At 44.1% G+C, this 10,790-nt stretch overlaps 2 protein-coding genes across 3 annotated transcripts in view; one reads left to right on the top strand and one right to left on the bottom strand.

Moving 5' to 3' along the window:
• The window catches only part of LOC126996498 (probable ATP-dependent RNA helicase DDX43), a 113,185-nt gene that overhangs the window by 89,703 nt on the left and 12,692 nt on the right, over nt 1-10,790 (bottom strand). The window lies entirely within an intron of this gene.
• LOC126996505 (uncharacterized) lies at nt 1,878-4,112 on the top strand. Its single transcript, XM_050857034.1, has 3 exons — nt 1,878-2,395; nt 3,163-3,298; nt 3,849-4,112. Exons 1-3 carry the CDS (start codon nt 2,221-2,223, stop codon nt 4,078-4,080), a joined length of 543 nt encoding a protein of 180 aa, XP_050712991.1. The 5' UTR covers nt 1,878-2,220; the 3' UTR covers nt 4,081-4,112.

The following is a 10,790-nucleotide window of genomic DNA, read 5'->3' on the forward strand; positions in this document are numbered from 1 at the left end:
CTCTTGTCAAGAAAATAGCACATAACTGAATTTTTTTTTACTTTCCAGGAGGGGCTCGCGCCCCTCCTGGAAATTACTCACGCCCCCCTAGGGGAGCGCGCCCCCCAGGTTAAGAACCACTGGTATAGCTGCTGTGCAGCTGTCAGGCAGCTGTTGTAACGGTCAAAAATTTAATTTCGTGCCCGATCACTGCACGAGTGCTGCCTAACCTATCACGAAAGCTTCACGTTAGCTGGACGATCACTGCGAGTACTGCACGATGCCTGCAACACTCCTGCCCGATCTTTGACAAAGTCACCGACCACGCCGATGGCTGCCCGAAAAATATACGCAGCGCTTATTTTTCGTGCTCCTTGCCGACTCATCGTCTAACAGTCGTGGTGCACGGATTTCCCCAACGACGACTAGACGATGTGCTACGAATATGACCCCGAATGCTGCCCAAATGGCAGTCGGGCAGCTATCGCGTTCAAGATCGTGTATGTGTGAAAGCCCTTTTAGATCTCATGTATTCTCCCTCCTCCTCCTCTTCCTCTTCCTCCTCCTCCTCCTCCTCCTTCTTTTTCTTTAGAGTCAGGGGGCACCAAAGCTTCAAGGCACTCCCCCTTACCCCTCCGGTCTCTGTGTTGTGATACCACGTCGACACCACGCCCACACCAACCCCCCCCCCCTCTCTCTCTCTCTCTCTCTCTCTCTCTCTCTCTCTCTCTCTCTCTCTCTCTCTCTCTCTCTCTCTCTCTCTCTCTCTCTCTCTCTCTCTCTCTCTCTCCATTACCCGAGTACTTTACTCCCTCAGCTGCTGCATAGTAGCCAAAATGATCATTTAAATTGTAATATACTGCGGTGCGTCACCATTTGGCGAATCAAATACTTGTGCCTCACACGAAAATCTGCAATCCACCTCCTGCTCCCCCCGCCCCCCCCTCTCTCTCTCTCTCTCTTCATGTATGTTGTATGTATGTACTATCTCCATGTATGTTGTATGTATGTAGATTATTTATTATTATTATTATTATTATTATTATTATTATTATTATTATTTCGTTGGCGGAGGTGTGTGTGTGTGTGTGTGTGTGTGTGTGTGTGTGTGTGTGTGTGTGTGTGTGTGTGTGTGTGTGTGTATTCTCGCCGCCATACACCTGAACCCTCTCCGGAATGATCGTTATAGATTCTCCTGTGGCAGAGGAAGTAGTCGTTCAACTTTTTATTCATTCCTTCCCCATATTTGATGAGCTCATTACGTGTCTTTTTTCACTGATTCATTCTCTCCCTGTTTTTTTTAAATATACATCTTAAAAAATTCCTTGGAATCACTTTAAAGCTTGTTAGATGCCCTAATCCTTTAGTTATTTTTTGCTACACGAATGTTGATCTTTACTAATCTGGCTAATTCATCATGTTTAAATATCCCAGAGGTGAGTTTCACCATTCTTAATTTTCATATAAAATTTCCTGTTAAGTCTATTTCGTATTTAAGCCTACTTGTCATCAACTTTGGATCACTATTTTCCTTCCTTAGTGTACGGTCATGGGTATGCTTAACCCCTACCACTAAACTATTACCCTAACTAAATTACTGTAGGTCATTTCTGCATGTTTCCCCTGGGCATCGAATTTCAGCCATGGGCCCTGGCCCTTATCTAACCCTAATGAACCCCAGTAAACTTCCTCAAGGTGTCTTCTAAGCTTTTCGTAATTTACTCTTATAAAATCAGCCACCAATTTTGGGTTGCTTTCGCCCAATCCAAGTTACCCTTATTTCTATGTAATCATGACAACCTTGCTCTATCCCAACCTCTACCTCACTTATCATACAGTCATTATTAGTTCAGACTAAGTCTAAAATATTAGCAGCATCACGGGTGGGCTCAGTAACTACCTGTTTTAGGAAATCGTAATGCTTTAAGAAAATCTTCGGATTCTAGGTCACCCAGTATGCCGTCCCAATGTATGTTCCTATGATTGAACTAACCCATTATATACATGTATATTGATGGCCGCTAAGATACTCTGGGGCCCTCCATGGCCTTCCAGGTCCAGGAGCTATGCACGGGCATCATTCCATCTCTTAGGCCCTGGATCTATAGTAGGAGAGAATACATGAACTGACCTTCCCTCAACCCCTGACAGGATAGAGTAAGCCACGTAAGGGTGACGAATATAGTTCACAGGAGGTGTAAACATGACGCTGCGTAATGGACTTCTTGTCGCACAGGAAAGATGGATACAAATGCTCCTGAACCAGCCACAGAGGAAGGGTTCAAGGACGACCCCCGCGAGGCTCAGAAGGACCATGACGATCCGCTGGCGGGGGCGACGACCTTCGAGGACCTGATGAAGGTGGTGGGCCCTTACGGCCGCTGGACGATCATGGTGGTGTTCGTCTGTGCCGTCGGTACGTACGTACGCATGCAACCCTGTGCAGTGTTGTTTGAGTCTGGCAAACGAGTGTTAGCCATAGGCAGGGAAGCAGCACCCTTCTTTCTTGTATTGTGATGCTTATCACACGAGTGTTTGCCAACAGCACGGCAGGAATAATTCAGTAATACACATAGGTCACACAGTGATTTAAAGACTCGGCCTATAAGCATGGAAGTTCCTGGAAATAGTTACTCTTCATTTGCTCTCCCGATCCATAAAGCTACTAATCTCAACTTGAAACTTACTTTTTTTTTTTTTTTTTTTAACGTTGTTGCCTATTGCGCCGGTAGGCATCTTCCCGGTGGGGCCTGATGGTCGGCCCAAGGCTTCTTCCAGGTGGGGCCTGATGGTCGGCCCAGCCCGTTCTGGCGCAGGCGAGTGTTTATAGTGGCGCCATCTTGCATTGGCTCATGCTGCCCCCCGGAACTCGTTCTTGATTCGCTTGGACGGCTTCCTCTAGAGTTTGCAAAAGCTACATTAAATCCTAAATTTTTTCCATCAATTCTCTGCTCTGTTCGGCAGTCAAATAAAGAAAAGTTAGGTTTAGGATGGAGATACGAAGGCTCTTGCCTATCTCCATCCTAAACCTATCTTTGCTCTATTTGAACCCGTTGCTACGGGCCCTAACATCATTATCTACATCATCCTTTTTAATCATGTGCTGTGCTGTTTGTAGCACGAATATTGGTAATGAGCAGACCAGTACTAATTGAGTTTACACACACACACACACACACGCAGGCAACGTGCCCTCGCCATCATGCTCCATGACGTACGAAATGGTGGGCGCCACTCCCGACCACTGGTGTAGCGTGGCGCCGCTGCTCCGTGCCAACTGGACCCAGCACCAGATAACATCCTTCGCCATCCCCACCAGGTGACGTGCTTACCTATTTGTTCCGACCTTTTTTTTTTTTCGGGACCGAGTCAAGCTCGTATGTCTCGTACACAGGGGAACTCCTATGAACCTAACTGCAGCACTCGTTTTTTTCCATAAATATTCCACCTTGTGTTTCCACCCATGCTACTATTCGCGGCCGAGTCATAAGGAACAGAATTGTTCAGTTCTTTGAAAATGAGTTCTTTAGCATCACAAGTCTTCAAACACCAATTTCAGTTATAGAAGCAAGTGACTCATTATTAAAGGTTGGCTTATCTATACGGTTAAGGAGTTATTGCTATGTATACCGCTTTGGATTCTCCCATGTAACCATAAAGCCTCGTCACATGACACAAGCCAAAGAGTACGACTCGATGGAACCTTTTCCTTGTACAGTCTCCACTGTCGCCGTGGTGGCGCTTGTCACCTTGTCATTCTTAAGAGCTGTTTTGCTCCATATATCCCGCCTCTTGCCTCTATTCTTTCTGTGTTACTGTTTGTGTCTGGGGCAGAGGCAACAGCAATCTAACTCGCCGCTGCCTGACAGGAGCGACACAGGACGGCTGGACGGCTGCGTCATGAGGGACTACAATTACGAGGCCGCGGCGGCGCTGGGCTACGAGGGCGCCATGGCCAAAGCATCGCTGCTGCTGGTCTCCAACGACACACTCGCCTGTCCATCCCGGAGCTTTAACCACTCACAACATCCAGACACCTTCGTCACCGAGGTGGACTTGGGATGCGTTTGGTTGTTGTTGACTCACTCACGCTGGACATGATTTGTTGGCTGTTTTCTGGTATTCTTCCCTAGTCTCCGTCCAAGGGCACAATGCATTTAGGCAAGAAATCGTGCAAACAGGGTACTGGGATTCATTTCAAGGAGCGTAAGCAGTATAGGCGCCTAAGTTATCCTCAAGCTATATTAAGCAATAGTTAGAACTCATCTCGATTATCCGGTCTAGTTCTGGTCACCTTACTAAAGAATGGATATCAAATTGTTAGAATAAGTACAGTGGAGGATGAAAAAGATAATATAATTCACGGGTTAAGAAACTTGCCATATGAAGAAAGATTTAAATAAATAAACTTGCATTCTCTAGAGTCTAGAAAGGCGAAGGGTGCGAGGAGACTTGATCGAAGTTTATAAATGGATGAAGGGGGCATTTATAAGGGGGATATTAATAAGGTTCTGATGGCAAGAGAACTGGGTAAGACACGTATAAATGGGTTTAAACTGGATTAATTCAGATTCAACAAGGACATAGGGAAGAACTGGTTTACCAACAGAGTGGTGGATGAGTGGAACAGGCTTGACAGTCATGTTTTGAGTGCCAATGCGATAGTCACATTAAAAAAAAAGATGAGAAATACATGGAGAGTGATGTTAGGTGGGGTTAGACTCACAGGAGCTGCCTTGTATAAGTCTACCGGCCTCTTACAGACTCCTTACGTTCTTATGTTTTAATGTTGTATACATTGGTATGTTTCGGGCATTATGAAATTTATTTTGGAATACCTCTTCTCTATGTCTATCTATTTATCTATTTCTCGCAGTGGGACCTGGTGTGTGATCGAAGGCACTTGTATGCCAGCAGTCAAGCCGCCATCTATGTTGGCAGTTTCTTCGGCAGTCTGTTGTCCAGCCACATCTTAGATATGTAATGTACCTGCTTCCTATATTTCAGTGCCTTGATAGATATCTAGTGATGGCCAGTAGCGTTTCCACGTCAGGCAACGTCTATTAGCCACACTCTTTATGGACTTCTCACTGACTGACTAAGGTTACTTTTACTGTCTCTCTTCATGATAAAGTCTAATATTTTCGGGCGTGTTTTGCTCTTTCTTTAGCCTCTAAGACAAATTTATCTTTTTTAACAATGTCTGACTTCGCTATTAAACCAAGGTGGACTTTTATTAGTGTTACGTTGCTTCTTGCAAAACGGGACAAATGTGTTCTGCTGAATGAGTAATTTATCATTAACGTTTAGCCAGGTTTCCTTTGCGTTGCAATTATCTGACAGTTGTATTTCAGTTAGTTTTTGTCTGATTTACGGTTTAGCGTAAGCGAAGCAAACTTTTTAGTTAGTGGATTACCAGTTAACGAAACTAAGTTTTCGGTTAGCGGTGCCCACCACTGTAACTACTAACTACTAATGGGGAGCGCACGCCCCAGGGCGCGTCGTTTCACTCATTCGCCGTCCAACTCCAGGCGGTTCTCCCGAACAAGCTCCCATGCAACTGCCCCGTCCATCCAATGTCCCTCCCGGCAGGATCGGACTTGCCCCGCCCACAAGTTACGAGGGCATTCCCTTGGTCTCCTCCACTCAGGATTGTCTCGTACGGTAACAACCCTGTGTTCAGGATCCGGGAATAACGCCACGTGTCCATATAGCCAGAGTTGGCATTCACGGCCTCGATTCAGTTTCAAGAGTAGACGCTGCTCCGACACAAAGTCATTCCAGCGATACCCCATGATCCTGCAAAGGCACTTGGTACCAAAGGCATCGACACGCCTCTCCAAGTCACTATTCAGTGCCAATGTCTCACAGCCAAATAGTAAGACAAAGAGCACAAGCGACTTAAAAATTTGAATCTTTGTCCGCCAGCATAAATATCGAAAACGCTTATACTTGTATTGAGCGAGTCCGTTATGTACTACACTATCAAGGTATGTGGAGCTTTTGGTGACTTCAACATCCTCACCACATGCATGGACAGACTGAACTGTGTCATCCAGCAAGCCTTCAAATGACTGGAGATTTGTTTTGGCCCATGAGACCTTCAGTCCCAGAGGCTTTGCCTCCTGCTGTACTTCAAGACCCATCACCAGGGCCTCTAGTGACTCCGCGAGGAGTACAGCATCATCAGCAAAAACAAGATCAGTGACCTTGATGCCTGGATAAGTAACGCAGCGCACTCAACCAACCCAAGCTGTATCTTTCTTTCCTTCTTTTTTTATTAATCCTTCTCTCCATTGGACGTGCCAAACTCTGAGGACGGGTTGGTGTGCCCTTAACTTTAGTCCTCCCACATATTTGCCTTGTGTGGCGTCTCTGTAAGGCTGGGAGATGGGAGTCCTGGAGGCTGAGTGATGACGTAGTCGTGTGCTGCGGCTACTATAGTCTGTTCAGAGCATCAAGTTGGTACAAGGTGTGACAGATTCCAGAATTCCCATGAGTGCGGCACTGCCAGTTCGACCGCCAATTATCAAATTAGCACTCTCTCCCGGCCTACCCACCCACAACCCACCTGTTTATCTCTCTCTCTCCCTCTCAACCCGGGGGAGGGATCTAGGGCAGTGTTGTCCAAACTGGGGTCCGCGTACCCCTCGGGGTACGCAGCATAGATCAAAGGGGTACGTGAAAAGACGATGAACACACACACACACACACACACACACACACACACACACACAGCAGAAACTTCCCATGTTCTATGAAGGAAAAGAGAGAGGGAGGGACGGTTGGTTACCTAGGAAGGACGCGTTTTGTACGTGTACGTAAATATAATGTAATGTAATGCAAATATGATATATATAATTGACTTTAGTCAGCCATAGGGGGTTCGTAACAGTGGGAGAATGTAATAAAGGGTACAATAGGCGAAAAAGTTTGGACAGCACTGATCTAGGGGAACACACCGACCACCACCACTACCACCACCACAAAGTGGCAACATGGGAAAAAATCGCTGCCACATGTCATAGAATTTATACAAATCCTTGTTATAATCCTAAACATCGACACTCATTGTACTATGTAGCTTCCTTTACTATATACAGAATATATAAAATATCGCTTTCAAATAGCACATGGATGGGAAATATGAGAGAGACGCATGTACGAAGGCTGATTTGGCAACATGGCAAGAGGTAAACGACGATACCAGCTCCACCCTGAACCGACTTCATGCCCTGAACAGACTATAACACACCTCTTTGGTCCTTTATTCTGGCCAAGAAGGGAGGCCTCTCTACGCTCAGTGAGGTCAATCGGCTAGTCTGCTTGACCATGAGCCAAGCGGCTACCACTGTGTAAATTGGTGGTCACGTATACTCTCCTGCTACACCTGGGGCCGTTGAGCTTATAGGCTGAACTATCAGCCTCCCCTTGCAGGGCTCTGTGGTGGGTGGGGTCGCAGGGGAGCGAACCTCCCAACATTAACATATAGCATCCAGTAATTTTGACAGGTCTGGTAGGGTCAGGAGAGCTCCCCTGCCCCGAATGCACCCACCCCCTTCTCTTGCAGACGAGACACAAGCTTGTTGAGCCAAGTCCGGAATTAATCTCCGAAGGGCTCACCGTGTGGGTCCCTGGAACGTCCAGACCCTCTCAGATGATCAGAAACTACCATATATATATATATATATATATATATATATATATATATATATATATATATATATATATATATATATATATATATATATATATATATATCTGTCAGATGATCTCAGGTGGCTGAGAGTGGACATAGTAGTTAAGGCATTGAGAAAGTCAATCAACTTATAAGAAAGTGTTTTATGACGTCCTACTACCACTCAGAGAGCGCTGACGCCTGTATTTTTATATAAAAATCTTGGCCCGAGGGAATCTAAAGATGGTGGGTTGCGGGTTTCATGATTCCAATTTGGCTAGTACAGAGAAAGCCAATTCAGTTATATCTAAAGATCAGCGCCCTGAAAAAAAAAAAGTAATTCTCTGCACTTCATTTTTGTATATTCCACGTGATCGTGGAATTGTAGGAAATATTACAGTTTAACTGTAGGAGTTACGCTGGTGGCACCGGTTTGTGGAGATATGCTGGGTACTCAGTTTTTGTGTAGGAAATGTGCGGGATACTTGTTTTTGTGTCGGAAATATGACGCACTATGTGTAGAAAATGTGGCAGTGTTCCAACTTGTATTGTTTTGTAGAAGATATGACTACGCCCCGACTATAGTAAAGGATATGATAGATGTGCAACAGAAATGTAGATGATGAATAATATATTCAGTTGATGAAACAAAAAGATAGTTGTGCAGGTGATTGAGACAGTAAACAATAGAGAGACACAGTAGATAGGAAAGACAGATGTGTAGATGCATAAACTGAAACAGATACGAGGTGACCTTAATAAACATACATATTCAAATGATGTAATGATAATATCTTGGATCTAAATCAGTCGCATGTACGGACCAAAATCTTATTAAAATGTTTTGTTTTTTATTTATAATTTAAAAGTCTTTGAGACTCAAATCTATGCTTAACTCCAACTGATCTCCATTAGAGCTTTGGCTTAATCTAGGTACAAAGACAGTGGGTCATTAAGTTTGAAATGTACTATATTAGACTGGAGGATTAACCAAGAAACTTTGCTTTCCATGCATGAAAAAAATAGGAAAGCAGATAAGCATGGTAATTGAGATTGTTAGATTTTCAAGATGGAGACTGTTAGCTTTCCTCATATGACAGAAATAGACAAGGATAGTCAGAAAAGGGGAAATTGTTGATTTTTTTTTACAGTAAAGGAGGCAGCTCAAGGGCAAAAAAATAACTGAGAAAAAAATGCCCGCTAATCACTGCTCCTATAAAAAGAGTATAGATGAGTGGCCAAAAGAGAGGTCAATTTCAGGAGGAGAGGTGTTTCGATACTCTCCTCTTGAAAGAGGTCAACTCGTAGGCAGGAAGAAATACAGCTGAAGAAAGATTGTTCCAGGGTTTACCTGTGTAAGGTATGAAAGAATGAAGATACTAGTTAACTCTTGCATAAGGAATTTGGACAGTATAGTGATGAGCTAGAGTAGAAAGTCGAGTGTAATGGGGCCGCGGGAGAGGGGGGAGGCATACAGTTAGGAAGTTCAGAAGAGCATCAGCATGAAAATATTGATAGAAGATAGAAAGAGCTGCAACATTGCGGCGGAATCTACAAGATAGAAGACTGTCAGTAAAAGGAGGGGGGTTAATGTGACGAAGAGCCTTTGACTCCACTTTATCCAAGAGAGCTGTGTGTGTGGAGCCCCCCTACACATGAGATGCATACTCCATACGAGGGCAGACAAGGCCTCTGTATATGGGTAGAATCTGGTAGGGGGAAAAGAACTGGCGGAGACGATACAAAATGCCCAACATCAAGGAAACTGATTTAGTAAGAGAGATGAGGTTTTCCGTTGAGATTTTGAGTTAAGGATAGACTGGAGATGTTTATAGTAGAAGGTGACAGCTGAGTGTTATCAAAGAATAGGGGATAGGTGTTTGGAAGATTGTGTAGAGATGACAGATGGAGAAATTGAGTTTTTGAGGCGCTGAAGGACACCAAGTTCCTCTTGCCCCATGCAGAAATAACAGCAAGGTCTGAGGTCAAGCGTTCAGCAGCCTCCAGCCTAGAATCCTGTAGTTCCTGTTGGGAGGGTCATCTGGCAAAAGATGTTGAGTAATGCACAGTAGGGTTATCGGCATAAAAGTGGATAGGACAGATTGTTTTGGAAAGAAGATCATTAAAGAAGAACAGAGAGTGGGAGATAGGACAGAGCCCTGTGGGACACCACTGTTGATATGTTTAGGGGAAGAACAGTGTCCGTCTACTACAGCAGAGATAGATCGGCCAGAAAGGAAACTGGAGATAAAAGTATAGAGAGAGGGATATAATCCGTATGAGGCGAGTTTAGAAAGCAAAGATTTGTACCAGATTCTGTCAAAAGCTTTCATCATGTCTAAGTAAGGCAACAGCAAAAGTGTCACTGAAGCGGCTAAGAGAGGATGACCAAGAGTCAGTTAAGAAAGCAAGATCACCAATAGAACACCACTTGCGGAGCCCACACTGGTAATCAGAAAGAAGGTCAGTAGTTGATAGGTGCCCAACAACTTGCCTGTTAAGGATTGTTTCAAAAGCTTTAGGAAGACAAGAAAGAAAAGCTATAGGACGGTAGTTTAAAGGATTAGAGCGGTCACCCCTCTTAGGCACAGGCTGTACGTAGGCATACTTCAAGAATTAAGGAGATAGATGTAATGCACAGTAGGGTTATCGGCATAAAAGTGGATAGGACAGATTGTTTTGGAAAGAAGATCATTAAAGAAGAACAGAGTGGGAGATAGGACAGAGCCCTGTGGGACACCACTGTTGAAAGGTGGAGACGAAAGAGTATAACCATGCAGAGTGTCAGCACGGAAGTAGAGTTTTTAAGTACAATAGGAGGCACTCCATCAGGTCAGGCATTGGTAGATATTTCTAGGGTAATGGGTATGGAGGGAAAAAATTAACGAGTAAAACATATGGGAAAATCAAACTTTAAATCTTTGATGAAAAATGCTTAATTAAGAAAACAATATGAAAGGAAAATGAGCAAAAACGTAAAGTAGAAGAATTTAGAAAAGAAAATATTAAATTAATAGACAAAGTAAGTAAAGGGTAAAAGCTGACAGGGAAAAATATGGGAAAAAAGTAAAAATCAGTAAGACTTGAAATGTAAGAATATCATAGCTATGTGAGTTTAGAGTACTTACGGGTG

The sequence above is a fragment of the Eriocheir sinensis genome, chromosome 10 (assembly GCF_024679095.1).
Source record: "Eriocheir sinensis breed Jianghai 21 chromosome 10, ASM2467909v1, whole genome shotgun sequence".
In the NCBI taxonomy this organism is placed as follows: domain Eukaryota; kingdom Metazoa; phylum Arthropoda; class Malacostraca; order Decapoda; family Varunidae; genus Eriocheir; species Eriocheir sinensis.